The sequence below is a fragment of the Sebastes umbrosus genome, chromosome 13 (assembly GCF_015220745.1).
Source record: "Sebastes umbrosus isolate fSebUmb1 chromosome 13, fSebUmb1.pri, whole genome shotgun sequence".
Lineage (NCBI taxonomy): Eukaryota > Metazoa > Chordata > Actinopteri > Perciformes > Sebastidae > Sebastes > Sebastes umbrosus.
This window is the reverse complement of record NC_051281.1, coordinates 7794426-7812651: the sequence shown is the minus strand read 5'-3', so window position 1 is coordinate 7812651 and position 18226 is coordinate 7794426. Positions and strand designations below refer to the sequence as shown.

The following is an 18226-nucleotide window of genomic DNA, read 5'->3' as shown; positions in this document are numbered from 1 at the left end:
CACGAGGGGTTTGCACCTATTGTTCAAAGATATACACACAACACACACACAGTCTTTCACCCGTACACACTCAACTTTAAAGACATCCATATGCAGATTTATAAAACAAACTAGTCTTTAATCTTGTATGTGATATAGACGGACCCTCTCTTAACACTGACAGGTTTGAGTGTGATCTTACACACACACACACACACATACACTCTTGCCAGTATTGTTCTGTCATGGCAGGTGTATTGAGATGTGCAGCTTGGTCCAGTGAAATATGTGTAAGTAGGCCACTGAAAGTCCACTGATCCCTATGAGTGCCATGTCCACACACCTCCATTGTCCCAGCTTGGCAGCTGAATTGAGGTAGCCGGCTTGATTAGAATATCTCCTTTACACAAATGTGCCTGCACACATTGTCCAATCAGGAACAATGATGATATCATCAGCGCACAATGGTCCCTGTACACACATGAACACACACAGCTTCCACATCTAGCTTCATTGTACTGTATTGTGGTCTTATTACAATGGAAATCACCACAAGTGTCATTCAGCAAGGTGTGACGCAACATAAGCATTCACTTAGACAGCCTGTGGTGTGTTTAATGGTTTCAGTATGCAAATCCTGAGATGACCACCCATCCCCAAACACACACACACTCACTCACTTAGAAACCATTCTTACTCGAGGCATTATTCACAGAAGTTGGCTCTTGGAGTGACATGCAGAATAATATCAATGGGTCACTTAGTACTCTGATCACTGGCAGGTATAAGGGGTACACAGGTATAAGAGGGTTTAACACTTGAATTAATCCTTTGCAGTTTTGCACCATATCTGTTTCTTAATGTGTTTGTCAGCTCATGGAGTTTGGTGTATTAAATACAGTTGAGTTTCTATTATCTCCACCTCTTAACCCCCTAAAAACAGACCGCCCGCGGCCTGAAATAATTGTTTCCATGATCCTATTTAAATCAATCTAAAATAAAAATCATAATACCTAGAGCAGTAATTCTTTATTTTAAATAAGGCTTCTGTCTTTATATTATTTGCGGAACGTAGCGAAACTATAAAAACACCTTTGCACTCGATCTGCACATAAAAATAAGCATATCTCAAAAACAAAAAAAATGCGCATAGTTCAAATAATTTATGGAGTGTTAAATAATAATAATAAATAATATAATATTAAATATTTTGTTCATGTTTCTAAATTTAGAACTCTTTTGGATCAATGTGTTTTGTGTGTTTATTTAGTAACATTTTATGAAAAAACAAGTCAGATTTTTTTATTTTTTTTATTTATGACACAATATTTTTTATCAATTATTCTAGTTTATTTCCTGATATAACTTTGTAGCTTAGGTTGTACAGATTTTAGGGATATGAAGCATTTGAAGATCCAATAAATGACATCAAAATAATAATAAAAAATACCAATGTAGGCACTGTCGGACCATTTCTATTGCAGAGTTCAAAGAGTTAAACACCCAAGATACAGTATCAGACTTGTAGTTGGAAGCCTCAGTCTAAAAAAGCACAATGACAATATTTATAATACATAATAGATATGATCATCATTGATTGATTGATTAACATGGACACTTCCCCACAATGCCATTTTATTACCAGATTTATCTCCGTAAGTCTTCCTGTTATATTAATATAAGCTTTTAAAGTTTTATTATTGCTTATCTAATGTATGAAAATATGCATATCCTCTATACATGACTTTCTAGTCTCTAGTTACAGTAACTCTATGATCATTATGCATCTAATAATAATCTAGGCGGGAAATAATAGGAGCGTAATCTAATAGAATGTAAATAAAGTGGATTTTCTCTGTCGGTTATCTGAGGTGAATGATGGTGTGTACCGATCGCCTCTGACACAATGGTCCCCCTAATTTACTTAGCGTAATCTGATAGAAAGTAATTCTGTGCACAGTGATCTCTCTGATAGATCATGAGATTATAATGGCCAGCTGTACAGTACAGGTGTCATTGTTCTGTCCTCCCTTCAGTTTATCCTGTTGCTCAATGAAGAGAAATATACAGCGACAGACACAGTGACCCAGCAGAAGTAACCACTGATAAGTGGGAAAATAGATGGAAATAGATGGACGATAGATCGTATAATGCAGCTTAGAATAATTAACTTTAGTTAACAAATCACCGTGGCATGACATGGCATGGCAAATAAATACATACTTTTAAAAATAAATATAAAATAAATAAAAATAAATGCAAAAATAAATAAATTAATACAAATAAATAAATAAATAAAAAGGAAATTTAAATGGAAGAGTAAATAAATAATTCATTCAAATGCAAATTAAAACAGAAATATCAATTCATGTCACATTTTATCAATTAATTAATTATTACATTTATTTTTAATATTATATTTGGAACATTTAATGGCATATTTATTTATTTATTTATTTATTATTTTAGCCAGACAACAAAACAAACACATATATTACATCAGACATTACGAATAAGCACTTGCGGTGCAATCAATTTCATTGCTTGCTTTAAGTCGTCGGCTGGGTTCCAGTCTCTCAAACACAAAGATTTACTACTTCTCCATGTTTCATATCATTGTAAATTTAAAATGGGATTATTGACTGTTTTATCTGTACTATCTGTCATTTAAGAGACTAGATAATCAATTGGATTAATTTCAAAAGTAATTGCCAATGAAAACAATTGTTAGTTAAAGCGATGCTCATCGGTCTTGGAATTGACAATCACTTAAAATCAGCTTAGTAAAGATATACGACCCAAAGATATGCTACGGGTATATTACAGTTTTTAAAAAAACGAACACCCCATTTATAATAATCAGCAATTAATTGGATTTTTTTTAATTTGTCTTTATTATCAGATTTATGCCATGTATCTTTTATTATTTTTCTCTTAATGGAGTTATATATCTCTTTATAATGACTTTGCTTGTCAGAGATTGATACACACTGTATGTAATTGTGATTAAAGGCATGATGTAGTACACATATATGCAAACTGTACTTAAAACTTCACCCACTTGTTGAGCAAAACTTCCTCTACTGTTTCCTCTCTTCCTCTGCACTAATCACTCACTCACCTCTCTCTGTTTCTTTTCCTCTCTCAGAGCCCAGGAAGTGTTCCGTCAGGCAATGCGCTCCCCAGTTGTCCGCTTGGAAGTAGTTCCCTCCTCCAACAGAGAGCGCTTTGAGAAGAGTCTGATCGGTCAGCTGTTTGTCAACAGTGCCGGTCCCGACAGCAGCCCCCGAATTGCCAAAACCAAAGAGCCACCTCCACCTGTCAAAGCCAAACCCGTGTTTAAGCCCTCTGAGAATCCAGCCTTGCGATTGGCAGAGGAAGCTGCCGCTATGGAAGCTGCTGTCAGTGTAAGTTATTTCTTGACTTGACTATGAACTTTCTGAGTTTTTAAAACTCACTTAATGTAATTAATACAATATAAGCTAGTTGCACGAACTAACGCTCTGTTTTTGATCGTTCGGTCCGGATGCGGACCTTGGTCCAGACTTTGAGAAGCCCTGGTCTACATTTAACAGTTAAATTCTATAAGCAATGCCTAATAAGTAGATGACATTGACAATGACTTATAAGTTGTCACTTGTGTGTAATAGGCTATTACTTGGGGCGATTCAAATGTGCAAATGAGGCATTTAAATTGTGAATCTGCTGTGGACATCTTCTCTTGTTGCTGTGAAATCTAAATGCTCCACATTCTCTACCCAGACACCCAAAGGGAGGAGTGAGAGCCCCCTCCTTAAGAAAAGTCCCGCCCTCTCCAGCTTGGTGACCAATAAGAGAGGAGGACGGAGACTGAGGATCGATCTAAAGAAAGGTGAGGATCTACCTGGCTACAGGACAGAGCCTCACTCATACAGTCAGGTATCTTTTTAGAAAAGGTCTCAGGTCAGCATTCAGAGTGGAAATATTTCAGAAGACTCACACCTATCAGTTCTTTAATGGTCTCCTGTCCTTTTAATTCACTTTGGTCATTTCCAACATATTCAAAAGTTCAGTTATCTCCATAAGAAAGACATATATTCTTTTCTCTCAGTGTGCAAATGGAGACTATTTTGTCATTTGCATTGCCCATAGGGTGCAATAATGTTAACACTGTATATATCAGAACAGCACTCAGATTCTGGTAGAACTAAAAAAATGTTTCTCAAGTCACATCTGTTCTTTTTATTCTTATATTGTTCCACTTTTCTTGCTTTTTTCATATATTCACTGTGTAATTTTTTGAATGTATATTATTAACCCTCTATTTCTTGCCATTTCCTTAATGTATATAATTAACCCTCTTTATTTCTCCTGCTGTTCGCCCACCATTGTGCTTATTCCTCTAAGTCGTTGAAAAAGCTTTCTGAGCGTTTTTTTTGTTTGTTTCAACAATATCTTGACGTCATATCACCACTCTAACCACCGTTTTTTGATAGACTAACATCACCCCTTTGCTCTTTATTACCTATTTGGGCTACTATTTATTTGTTTGACATTGTTTTCTCACCAACCGGAGGAAGAGCGCTCATAAAGAAATACGCTGCTTTTTCTCTAGGTGTCTGCATACGCTCTCTCCTCATTGGGAACAATTGAAAAAAGACACTGTCGCAGAGAGAAAAAAAAACGCTGTATGGACTCAGGCCCTAAAGCTTCCTTTCTCTGTTCTCTGGCTGACTCTCCTTCCTCTCGCCCTTCCTCTCTCCATCTTCCTGATTCCCTCTCTTCAGGGTCTATTAAGTCTTTATTGATCTGTTCATTTCTGCTGATATGAATTCATACTGGACCAAACTGCTGACTCGGCTCTGCTAAAGAGACCAGACTAAATGAGGTCTATAAAACACACAACTGGTCTCTCTGTTCGTGTGTGCTCTTTCTTTTTTGTACATGCATGCATGTTTGTTAGTGCCTTTACACTCGTTTCTGTGTGTGTGCACGTGTTTTTTCACTATTTTAATCTTCATCACGTCTCTTTCCAGAACATTCACTCCCAGTTTCCGCCGTGTTACACTCATTCCTCTTTTTACCTCGTCCTCGTCTCTTCCTCGTTTTCTTCTCCTCCTCTCTGCCCCACACCTGAACCCATTTCTAAAACCTTCACACCTGCAGATACTGTAGCACCAGCTATAGCTAAAGGGTTTAAAGTGACACACACACACACAATCTCCGAAGGCTTTAAGTTATCACTCTTACAATATGTAGTCAGGAGCTGAGTCAACAACACTGTGTTGAAGTTCTCAGGAGTAGTTTAGGATGTGTGTGTGTGTGTGTGTGTGTGTGTGTGGGAGGATGGATAGGACATTTTTTTTTACTCTCAAAGCCTCTGGAAGTCAAATATAGATGCAGGGAGTGAACAGCTATACAGGATATTTGTGTGTGGAGATAGGCCTAGGAGTGTTACTTATGCTTGAATATTGAACCTCACCTCTCTATTCTCCATCACATTTATTTGTGTGTGTTTGTATATTTGTGTGTCTAGGTTCAGAAGGTCTGGGTTTTACTGTAGTAACCAGAGATTCTTCAGTCCACGGCCACGGTCCGATTCTAGTCAAAAACATTCTGGCACGTGGAGCCGCTGTCAAGGATGGACGCCTGCAGTCTGGAGACCGCATACTTGAGGTACAGTACAGGGCAGCTGACTAATATTGTTCATGCAGTCATTTTAAAAAAATGGACATATGCTTGTGTTGTTACAGCATTGTGCATTTTATTAGACTACAAAAGACGTGATGCATTGAAAAGAACATAAGGAATAAGGAGGTTAGTAGTGTAGGGGCCTTTCTCACACCGGATCTTCCCCACTCCCACTTTGTGAAAGAGTGAACTCTGTTTGTAGTCACACACACAGCAGAATGAAGCATCCTTCTTTAAGGTGAAGGGTATAAATAAAGCGGCAAGCTTAGGGACGAACTTCCCTCTCTCCGACAGAAACAGAAACTGTCGTATTGTTTCCTAACCATGGTTTTGTATCAAGCGGCAACTGTTATAAACAGCACTAATAATAAGCTTCATAAGTAACAGTGTGGGCAGTGAGGTGGCAGACTCATTACATTCACTCCACATAAAAATAGCCTATAAGCCCATGGAGAAAAATCTGAACCAGAATCCGGTTTATTGCCATGAAGGTTTTCACATACAAGGAATTTGCTTTGGTGTTTTGGTACAAAAACAAGAAACTAAAATATGTACCTGTTTAAATTGAAGGAGCTTAGCAGTAATTTGCAAATATAGATTCTAGGGGATATGCCGCATTTGTACAGGTAGTTGCACAGATCTTACATTTGTGGAGCAAAAAACGCTATTGGATGCGGCCAGTAGGCCGGTATCGATGTAGACTCGCTGTTGGAGTCTTATATAAACTTCCACTCTCTGCTAATTGGTTTGGGATGGCACTTAAGATGGTGATACTCCTGCAAACGTGCAAACGGAGTGGAAGTAGGTAGGGAGAGGGTGTATGGGGTGTTTTCAGAAAGGCCCTTTTAGGGGCAAGGAAAGATGATAGTTATACTACTAATGGTGTTGTTTTGACTTTGTGTGTGTGTGTGTAGGTCAATGGTGTGGACATCACAGGTGTGGGCCAAGAGGAGTTGGTGTGTATGCTGCGCAGCACGCGACAGGGAGAGAGTGTGTGTCTCGTGGTCCTACGGCAGGAAGACATGTTCCTGCCCCGAGAGATGGTAAGAGCCAATCACAACGCTGTGTTCTCAGCCAATGAAACTGGTTGATTGGCAGGTCAGTGGCCAGTTATATGAATAACAGTTCCTTACTAATTGTTTTAACAAGGCAGCGAGACAGGCAGGCGGACACACAACTACGTCACCAGTTTTTGTTTTCAGATTTCAGCTCCCTCTAATTTTTCCATTTTTGGTCCAATCAACAGGCTTGCCTCAGCTCAGCAGCCTATAGGAAGGCTTCTTGTTATAGACAATAACCCCACATGTAATTGAAGGCTTTTTCTGAATAATCTGAAAGATGATACACTTCCCTGTTCAGTAATGCTCTCTCTTACCAAGCACCCATGTAACGCAGAACTCCATTTCTGATTGAATCAAATGAGCCCATTGTGAAGCTTTATGTTGATATTGGTAATATTTTCTGCCAGTCTTTCCTTGGCACATTGTTTCTGCTGAATTTCAACACTGTTTTCATTAATAAACACTAATTTTTTTTTCATCTTTGTTCTATTTTCCATGCTTTTTCCTTCAATCTCACTCTGCATGATCAACTACTATGCATGCATTGACACTAATTACAGCTCTCTTCATACTTTTTACAACTACATCTGCAAATCATATTTTTTCTGACGCATCTCTTAGTCTGCTGCTGTTTGCTCTTCAACACAATAACTAATTATCCTTGTTGAAATATTTTCTTCTTCCCCTTCTGCTCTCATACTTGTTGTACAGTAAGTCTTTAGCTCTTTATCCCTTTTCCTGAAAGGTGTTGAAAAAGAGAGAGAGCGAGATTGCGAGGGCGAGCGGTAACGTAAGAAGAGGGAGAGACAGTGCTGCGAATGAGAGAATAAAAAGTTATTTTCTGATTGTTTCATGGCGGTTGCTTTCTAAAGTAGGAATGAATAATCATCAATTGCTCAACAGATGATTTACTGTGGAGAACAGATGCTCTTAGTTTCATTTTACTCCTCTGCATTTCATTCATTACATCTAATGTGCATCAGTAAATACTATGCAGCAGTAAATAACGTCGCAGTGAGACAAAACCTGAGGTTTACTTTTTTCAGTGTGCTTTTTAGATGAAACAGACGGGCTCACTGAACTGCAGAGTGTGTTTACCCTGCGACCACCGTGAGCCCTCGTCACGTCATGTTGCTTTTTCATTCGTCAGCGGACTAATTTTTAATAATCTTCGCAGGTCTTTAGACCTCGGTGGAAACGCAGACAACTATGGGCTGAAGGAACCTTTTAGTTCCTTTAAAAGTAGACCTGAAAATTACCAGGAACTTCTTGGTAGAAACCCAGCATATGCATGTTATATTGGGAGTTGGGTGGCTCGGGGTGCATGACAAAAAAAACCTTTGAAGGGGTGCCATGGTCTAAAAGAGTTTGGGAACTCTGAGGTGATTTTGTATCGTATCATCACAGCTGCATTGGTGATAACTATCACTTTTCCCTACCACTCTGAGGCGTCACTTTGCCGCACATGTATTCACGCTAGCACAGACAGAATAACAACTTACTTTCTTATAATATTATAAAAGCACAATTTTTCATTTGCTTCCGTCTCCTCTCCTCTCCACCCATCACTCAGGTCTTTGGTTCATTTTTTTCCACCTCTCACTGTATTTTATTCTTTTATATGTTGCCTTTTGTGTCTCTCATCCCTTTGTGTCTCTTTCCGCTCTTATCGACTGATGTTTCCTCAACGGCTGCCAGGAAGTTCCACACACACACCGTAACATGCATGCGACCCTGAGCCCCGTAGGAAATTCTGTTTCTGCAGACAGGAAAAGGAGCAATGTGTTGCAGTGTGTACATGTGTTAACATTTAGGCTCTTTTGTGAGTGCTGTATCTCCTCCATGTACGCATGTCTGAACTCCATGGCAGTCTCCTTTGTGTGCTGGCCAAGTGTTGCTGAATACCTCCACTCGTCACACTGTTACATGTGTTCACTAAAATCCTCTCTGCTCAACTACCTCCGTACTGTTACACAGAAAACTGTGCTCGAAAGCTGCCTCGGTAGCCGATTCCCAGGGGGAGTGAATCACCATTTCTTTTTAGCTCCCAGATGGATTTTTGCTGTAAGTAAGCTCGGGGAAAAAAACATTAGACTTTTCTAAATGCACAACAGGCTTTTGACTAATCAGGGGAAAATCCTGCACTTAGGTGCTGATGCGCATGCATGTTACTATGGTTACTCAATTATTTGAATATAGCCTATATGGCTTATACGGATCATTTATCATGAGATCACTTCCTGAACAGTTCACAATCAGCAAATGGATTTAAATGTTGATTAAAATCACATCTACAATCACAACTGAGGTGTGATGGAGATCCTCCTTTACAGCCCAAAGGAACGCAGCAGGGTTAGCTTTTACCTAGGGCTGATCTGAATGCTTAGAAGCTTCGACCGTTGCCTCGGTAATCAACCTCCAAATCAGTATTCAGATGCTTTGTTTTTTTATATATATATATATATATATATATATATACATAAATATGTAATAAGGAAAGGATAATGTACAGCGAGCCGGTCATTGTTGTGAAATAAATCCCAAAAGGGCGATGCAGCATCCCGATGCGAAGCGGCCTTGTATCTCACAACAATGACCAGCTTGCTGTACATTATCCTGCTTATTACACAGCTAATTACTTAAAAAATCTATAATTTGGGAAGATGGAGACAGACAGACAGAAGAACATGTCAGCCTGCCGCGCTGTGAAGCTCCGCAAAGCTCCGAATACCTTTGAATATTTCTCACCAAAGCTTCGAAGCCCAAAAAAATGTTATTCGGGACAGCCTTACTTTTCATTTTTACCCTGATGACTTGTTTAAGTCATGCTCTATTTCTGTGGGTTTTATCTTTTGGCGACTTTACTACAACAGTTTAACTTTGAGCCAGTTGCAGTACAACTTGACCACATGGGTACTAAACCTAAATATCACTCACGCAGTCAGGAAACAAACTCCCCCTTTGGTCCAGCATTATTCACACACACGCTCGCTCAGTTCACGACAGGAAAATAAATGTCTGCGTATTGTCCTTCTGCATAGACAACTACACGCCACAGTGTCTCCCATAGGTAAAGTATTGTCTCCGTCTATTTGGAGGGCTGCTTAAACCAGCCAACGTTTCAAGGACACTGCTGCTGTTTGTGTGTGTTTATGGATGTGTGCCTGCAATTGTGTATGTTGTGTGTGTATGCACTGAATTGCTTTTTGTATTGTTAATGACATCATTTGCAGGTACTGTCATTATATTCAAAATAGAAAAATATAAATTTTTAAATAGAAAATATCTATTTGACTGCATAACAAATGCAGAACTAAGGCCTTAATGCAAAAACAGGCTTATTGCAGTTTATTCGTGAGAGCATCATGAAGCCTCATCATCCTCATGTGTCTTTGCTGAAACGATCAAAACTTAATGTTATGATGTCAGATTAAGTTTGAGCTGATATGTATTTAATTGACTCATTGTATGCGATCATCAGTGTATTATGTTTAGTCAGAAATGTATTTCTCCTACTGCAAATATCCAGATAAATAGAGATATACAGTAGATTCTTCTTCTCTGCATTGGGTACAGCAGTGATGCTGTTGGTAAAGAGGTGCTATTCCCAATACACTCTTTAAATGTGAGAATTAGAGTTTCTGCTGTTGTTGCTGAATTTAAATTAATGAGAATGCAAATCATATTGGGTCAAAATAGGACAGATTGAAAGATTGTGTAAAGGAGATGTATTGGTGGGAAAGGCAGGCTGGTGGGTGAGGCTCCAGGCCCGTCACCCTGAAGTGAAGAATGAGTATGAAAAATGGATGGATTTACTCTTCATTACAGTTAAGTGTGACGACTGATAAATTAACATGGGTAAGCTGCAGTTACTCATAAGCACGCTTAGCTCAGCTTGAATACATCATTCTAGGTTGATGATGTGTGTGTATGTGGATGGTTGTGTGAAGACTGAGGAGGATGTTGGCCTGCAAACAGGAAATTGAACAAGAAATCAACTCTGGCTTTCAAGGTTCAAGGTTAATGTTTTTTCCACTTGCCTGATTGGGGAATTGGGACTTCTTTCCCAAAGTCAGTTTTTACTTACCCCTTTCAATTGTTTTTTTTTGTTATCAGTTATCAAATAACAACAAAGACCGAAGTTAATTATCATGTTTAATCTAGATTTAAGTAAATTAAGTTTCGCCTAAATCCTCTAGCGCAACCCAACTAAACTCCTGTTTTCAGGATAATTGAAATGCTCGCTTGCACTTCAGCTCATAAACTGGTTTTTACCCACTGCCATTTTCTCGCTGGTGCCCGATTGGTACTGTCTACTCGGTTACTCTCATGCAACATGATGAAGATGAGAAGGAAGCGAGGTGGCTCACTACTTAGTTTTTTTCCAGAGCTGATGATGGAAATAGCTATGTGTTTTAATTTTTTTGTCAGTTGCTAGATTTTACGAGCCCGACGTGGCGTGGCATTTTACTTGCCCCGGGCAAGGGGACGAACCTTATTGTTGAGCCCTGCTGAAGTCTGGTGGTATGGCAGCAGATACTCTTGTATGGCTTGCCAGATAGCAGCACGGTGAACGGACTGTGGCTGCGGTGGTTGTCTTTGGGCTCTGCGCAGGCACCTCACCTCACCATTATCACTAATGCTCAGTGGATGGGTACCAATGATGTTCTGGATGGTTTTAATCACCCGGTGCAGAGTTCCCCTGTCCTGGGCCGTGCACATCTCATGCCAGTTTGTAATGTTTCCAGTCAGGATGCTTTCCATTGCTCCTCTGTGAAAGTTAACAAGAACTTGGCACGGGAATTTTGCCTTCTTAAGTTTCCTTAAAAAATACAACCATTTTTTAGCTTTTTTCACCACGATGGAGATGTTTTGTGATCAGGATCCGTTTTTTTTGTGATGCTGATTCCCAGGAACTTAAAACTATTCACTTGCTCCTCCTCAGCTCCATCGATGTAGACAGAGATGTGTGTCTTTGCCTCATTTTTCCTGAAATCAACCATCAGCTCCTTGGTTTTGCTGACGTTGAACAGTAGGTTGTTCTCTGAGCACCGCTCTGCAAAATTGTTAATTTCCTCTCGATATGAAGTCTCATCGTTGTTTTTAATCTGGCTGATGATGGTGGCGTCGTTTGCAAACTTCACAACAAGAGTTCTCTCCATGTCGGGGGTTGCAGTCGTGGGTGTGCGGCGTGAACAGGAGGGGGCTGAGCGCACAGCCCTGGGGGGCTCCAGCGTTCAACACTAGAGTGGAGGAGGTGTGACCACCAATCCGAACTGCGTGGGGTCTGTTTGTAAAGAAGTCCAAACTCAAGCGCAGAGGGCTAAGTTTGCCAATCACTTTCATGGGGAGATTGTATTGAATGCTGAGCTGAAATCAACAAACAACATTCTGATGTAGGTGTTGTTATTTTTCAAGATGTGTGAGGGCTGAGCGGAGGGCGGTGGAGATGACAACAGAAAATCAAATATTGTACTTTTTCACACCACCGCTATAATTCACTTTTGTTGGAAAAGGATGTCTTGAGTGAGTGCGTGTGGGAGTGAGAGAGAGAAGTTGTCTCTGTTGTCTAACACTTTGCACTTTTTCTATGTACAGTATTTCAATCAACAGACTTTTTCTCTGTGTCTGCCTCTCCCGTTCTCTCTCTGGAGTGTCTCCCTCCTGCCCTCACCCTCTCTTCCTGACAGACAGTACGCCCCGATAGAATTCACCTCTGTCTAATTAACGGCTCGTTGGTGTTTCTGCAGCAGTCGCAAGCGTTTTGAAGAACAAGTGCAGTTGCAGTTCAGCACATTGAAGCTGTGAACACACTCCTTGATAGAAACACGTGTTATAGTGTGGTTCAATAAGTATGTGTGTGTTTATGTGGACGCGGGGATTTCAGGACAGTGGTAGTCTGGTTTAGTGGAGGGTTTTTTTGCTCCTTGGTTACCTTTCTTGAACTGTAAAGGATCAAATAATTGGAGAGGATAAAAGCTAGTGTACTACTCTGAAACTATTGAGAATGGCTGAACAGGGAAGGAGGTGAGAGTAAAGGGAAGTGTTGTCACATTGGAAGGCCCTAACAATGTTGTCATGCGTCTTCAAATTAAGCCTCTATGTGGAAGCTTTCGCTTGTAATTACCAGCCGCGACAGCGACACTGGTATTGTTTTCACCTTGTGAGTCTGTGTGTGAGTCATCATGGTGAAATGTGGTCCTGGAGACACCTACTGTAGCGTGAAGTAACATAGAAGTGGTTTTGATTACTTTGTCGGGTGTTTATATGTCTGTCTGTGGACATATTTTGTCACAGCTATAGCCTCACAGCATGTAATATGCAGTCACGAAACTTTACAGGTGTGTAGATGAGATCAAAATGAAGGCTGAGTTCGAAGATGGGTGAGTTCCGAGCAAGGGCGTTACCACTTTCCACCCCTGGCCTGATTTGTTATTGCGGCTGATGTGATCCCCTTGCAAGATGGTCTCTAGTTTTTAAATTCATCTTGAATATGTCTATCACTTTAATGGAGTATAGTAAAGCACATAAGCTGTCACATTTGTTGTTGGAGATGCTCTCTGATCTCGGTTCTTGCTGAGTGTTGATTTGCTTGTAGTAGTTTTTTGGGTAATACCTTTTTTTCGGTTAACAGTGTAAATATCCAAAACTGGGAATGCATAGAAGCAATGATTTTTTTATCACACCGTATTTGTATTTTCACACCTCAATATCAAACATAAGTCTGGTAGCATTATCACGCCTCACTAACTGGCGAGTTGTCCAGGTTTCTGTTTCACATAAACGGCCTCCTCACAAACTTCCACACAACTGTGCCAATTTAGTTTAAGACATCTTGCTGCTGCAGAGGACAGACAGGACTTGATTTTGAAATCATAAATCGTTATGTGCTCACTTTAAGACAATGATTTTTGCCCTGTCATTTTCTAGAGAGGTCACAGTAAAGTGTCAAAGCTTTGATGATTCTTGACTTGTAGTCATGAGCAAAAATAGTTGTTCATATTCTGATCTTTTCATAGTTATTGTGCTCCCAGCTGCAGTCTGTCTTTTAGTCAATCTTTGCTAAGGACACTATTACATATCCAATCGTTTGTTAATAAACTGCAGGCGGTTTCTGAGAAGTACCATTGAACAACTTTGTATCAACGCCAAGAGCAAAATAAACAGGTTTAACATTTTATACAAAACATAATGCAGAGCTCCAACATTTCTGCCATGCTCCAGCTGACTTTAAACGCTGATGTTGCTACAGTTTCTTATATATTTTTTTTAATGATTTGATGTGAAGGTTTACGCCAGCTTGTTGGTGTTAACGGAGAGGAAACAGAAGAAGGATGATGATGAAATGATGGAAGGATCTTGTCTGTCTTCTCCTCCCCCTCTTCCGTTGTCTCATTTTAGCCCACCATCTGGTGTTGTCTGCTAATGTCTGCGCTCGCTGTAGAACAAAGACATTACACCACCTCTACACACACACACACACACACACACACACACACACACACACACTTACTCAAAGTCACAAAGCCGTTCTGTGTGACATACAACCATATTCATACAAATTCCGCAATATAACAAGTATACATCCACCTGCTGTGTTGGCTCTCTGTAAAAGCATTGTGTGCACACATACACACCATCACTCGCACATGCAACATAAAAAGACAGTTTTTCAGTCATTTTCTTCACACACCAACGAGCATACGCCCGCTGAGTTGGCTAGTGCCTTGAAACTAATGTTTGAAACAAAGATGCTCTTTTTTTTTGCTTCCAGACATTTCACACGTCTCTTTCTCCTCTCTCCCTCCCGTTCTCGTTATTCCATGGGGTCTTATTCTATACTTTGCTTTTCTTTGGAACTAGGGAATATCGCAACACCAAAAACAGTTTTGTTTTTTACCTGTGCTTTTGCCTGACAAATTATTTTTTAATTTAAAGATCCCCTCCAGACATTTTTTAAGCAGCTGGCAATGTCCAGGTCTGAGAAGTGAAGCCAATACGGAAGTGCCTTAAACTTGCATTCTTTCTAATAGCCAGCAGGGGGCGACTCCTCTGGTTGCAAAAAGAAGTGTGATTGTATAGAAGTCTATGAGAAAATGAGCCTACTTCTCACGTGATTTATTACCTCAGTACACATTGTAAACATGAGTTTATGGTCTCAATCTCTAGTTTCAAGTCTTCTTCAATACAGCATGATGTTCATTTAGTAAATTATGGTCCCATTTAGAGTCAAATAGACCATAAAGCAGGGGATGCTTTAGGGCGTGTGGCTACCTTGTTATTGAAAGGTTGCTACCACGGCATTTTCACGCTTGCCGTTACTAAGTAACCAAAACCTGCAAGCTGCGATGACGATGATGATGATGAAGTTGTGGTAATAAAAGCCTCACTGACTAAACTTAGCTGAGTCAAAACAAAGCCAAATGGATTTCCAGCACCGTAAATCCCTCACAGTAACTTTACTGCTCGATTTGTCTGAGTCAAGTTGGCTGACCTTTCAACTGGATGTTGTGACGTCCTCGGACGGAGAGGATGAAGCAAGTAAAATAGTTCGTGGGACAGATCGTAAAGCTCTGGGTAACCCTGCACTGAAATGATTAACTTCTCTTCCCTATATCTACCATAGACTGATATTTACGGAAGAAATAAAAGATATCTGCCGGCTGCGATTGTTTTTTCTTCATTACATGACACATGACGGTGTGCCTTAAAAAAGATAGGCGCTTTGAAACGCTTGTGCATTGCGATGGCGTTTGAGCATGCATGCCGTGCGTCTACATCGACAACAGTGGATTTGAGCGTGCAAAAGAAAACGCGGCATGTGAACGGCCCCTAAACATGTCTTATGAACTCGAGGCATCAAAACGGCAGTCCACACACCAACGGGTGACGTCACGGTGACTACGTCCACTTCTTACTTACAGACTTTGGTTTTAAAACGTATTACAAGTCAAATTAAATCATAATTCGTCTGATGTGATTTTTCCACCAAAAGTTCAATAAACTGCTTACAGTTTCTTAGAGGCGCACTCCTTCTCCCTCACAGAACAATTCAGAGTCTATGAATATGCAATTAGTTTTTGTTTCAAAAGTTTTATCTGCTGGTCACAAGATGTCTCCTACTTTACAGAAAAGTTCATTCTCAGTGCATGAGCACAGGGGGCTTGCAATATTTCCACATCAGACTGAGTCACGTGGTAGACCACGATTATCTCATGTGCACATTCATCCTTCTGCAAAGTCGAGCTCAAACATCACAAGTAAAGTAACATCACACTGTTTTTTTAGTGGTGGGAGGCTTTAAGTTGGGATTGATTTATGGACCAGATGGAAACAGAACACAACTATAGTGGGCTTTCTGTCATCACATTCATCACCATCTACCTCGCCTTAAACACAAAGGCATAAATAATAAACCATAATGGACGAGGATATGAATACAAACCATTCACAAACACACTCTGGCTACTAATACAGAGGATTGAATGAAATGTTTAAGTGCGAGTCCATCGAGCTATTTGTGTAGCCCTGCTTTTGGCATCCAGTATGTGATGAGCTGCGAGACCGTCTTCTGTCTGTCCTTTCGCCTTTCTCTTTTTCCTTTTTTTCTTTTTTTTTTCCACAACAGGAAACATTCTCCTCAGCGCCAGATGCTCCTCACACACACACTGTCATATTAAATCAGTAAACAGTTGGCAGCTGGTGACAGAGCACATTCAAAACAAAACAACTTTATTGAACAGTTTCTTCATTCTGATTATCCCTCATCCATCACCGCTGCAGCCACTGTGTGTGTGTGTGTGTGTGTGTAAGAGAGTGTGTGCGTCTGTGCACTTCGTTGCAGTCTGTTGCCTATTTCTGTGTGTGTGTGTGTGTGTGTGTGTGTTACATCTCACTGACATCGTCACCAATGTGACCTCACAGAATCACTACAGTAGATCCCCCATCTGTTACACCCTCAGAGACCTGTGTATGCACACACATACACACACACACGCACACACACACACACAAACTCCTTGGCAGCTTGGTGTCTCTGCAGGAGCTGCCATCATCCCAGTGGAGAGCAGCCGAGAAGGGTATCATGTCTCTCTTCTCTTTCCCCGGCTCTCTGTCTCATCTCACATCTCTCTGCTGTTTATTGAAGGTTTATCAGCTCCTTCGTCAGCCTATCATCTAAAGTCGCTGCTGTGTGTTAAAGCCCTCCGCACACGAGTGTCACACACACTCAGAGTTGTGTCGCACATGTCAGTCGTGGGTTCAAGCCACCGGGGATCAGTATCGGTATTGTCATATCAAGATGTTGCTGGTACTCTGGGAGTAACAGCAACAGTTCTGTTGGGAGCAACAACAAAAATCGGATAAATAGGAATCTCCTAAAATCTGTTTCAAATTAGAGTTTGACATTTTGAGTAATAGGTTGTTTTTCTTTCTTACCAAGAGTTAGATGATAAGATTGATACCACTCTCGTGTCTGTAAGCTAAATATGAAGCGACAGCCATCAGCTGGCTAATGTAGCTTAGCACAAAGAATGGAAACGTTTTCAACAGTTCAAAGGTACAGTCCGTCTACAGCACCTCTGAAGCTCACTAATTAACATGTTCTGTCTTTTTTGTTTCATTTGTTCAAAGTATTAATGGAGCCTTTGCACCAAATTCATATTTTTTATATGCATTTTTTTACTCTGTCATCTGATAAAAATCGTTACACAGAGAAAACTTGCACACTGAGTCTGATGCCTTTTATTATTCCAGTCGTTGTGAAAATTTGCAATACGAGACAGAACTGAATTAATTGCGTGGGTGTAATTGATCACGCTTGTCCCAAACCGGGCTCATGAATGAATGACAATAGCAAGAAGCTGTCGTTTAGCTGCTTAGAGCTCAATCACTACTGTCTGATATTTCACACATGCTTTGTTTTGCAACCATCCCCGATTCCAAGCTGTTCTGCTGCGATCACCTGCCACAATCTATCTTTAAATACTGCATATCTGTATTCTTCCTAAAGTGCTTTGTGCTTGGAGACGAATGAATGAAGTGAATCAGTTTATCAGATGCCATTTTGGATGATGACGTTTGCATGTACGGTGCCTCTGAGCCGTCGAACAACTCTGACGGCTGCAAAAAAATAAAGAAATTCAAACCTGTTGCGAAAACTTTAATGACGGACGTAAATTTCAGAGTCGGTTTTTATAAACGTGATTGCCACAAATTTATTTTTAAACGTGCAACAATTTCAGATGAAAAATATGGACTTGGTGTGCAAAGGCCTTAAGAGCTAGAAGACAGAGGTATAAATATCAGCACTGGCTGACATAAACAAAGAAGACAGACAACTGGATGTAAGATTTGAAGAAATTCAAAGATCAAAGATATGATGTCATGGCTATGTGAATAGAAATAAAATATGTATATTGACTCTAGACTCACAACAGTTGAAACATTAATGGTGTAGAGGCAGGAATTCAGGGTGATTGGTAAAAATGGATAACACTTCACTCATCAGAACACTT

At 40.2% G+C, this 18226-nt stretch overlaps 1 protein-coding gene across 6 annotated transcripts in view; it reads left to right on the top strand.

Annotated features, from left to right (window-relative positions):
• The window catches only part of pard3bb (par-3 family cell polarity regulator beta b), a 240375-nt gene that overhangs the window by 75737 nt on the left and 146412 nt on the right, over positions 1 to 18226 (top strand). For all 6 annotated transcript variants that reach the window (XR_005209567.1, XM_037789757.1, XM_037789756.1 and 3 more), the window contains 4 exons: positions 3128 to 3386; positions 3742 to 3850; positions 5495 to 5634; positions 6564 to 6692. Coding sequence is in view for 5 of the 6 variants with exons in the window: in XM_037789757.1 (XP_037645685.1) it covers positions 3128 to 3386; positions 3742 to 3850; positions 5495 to 5634; positions 6564 to 6692 (637 nt within the window). In the remaining variant the exon portion in view is untranslated. The remainder of the gene's footprint in view (positions 1 to 3127; positions 3387 to 3741; positions 3851 to 5494; positions 5635 to 6563; positions 6693 to 18226) is intronic.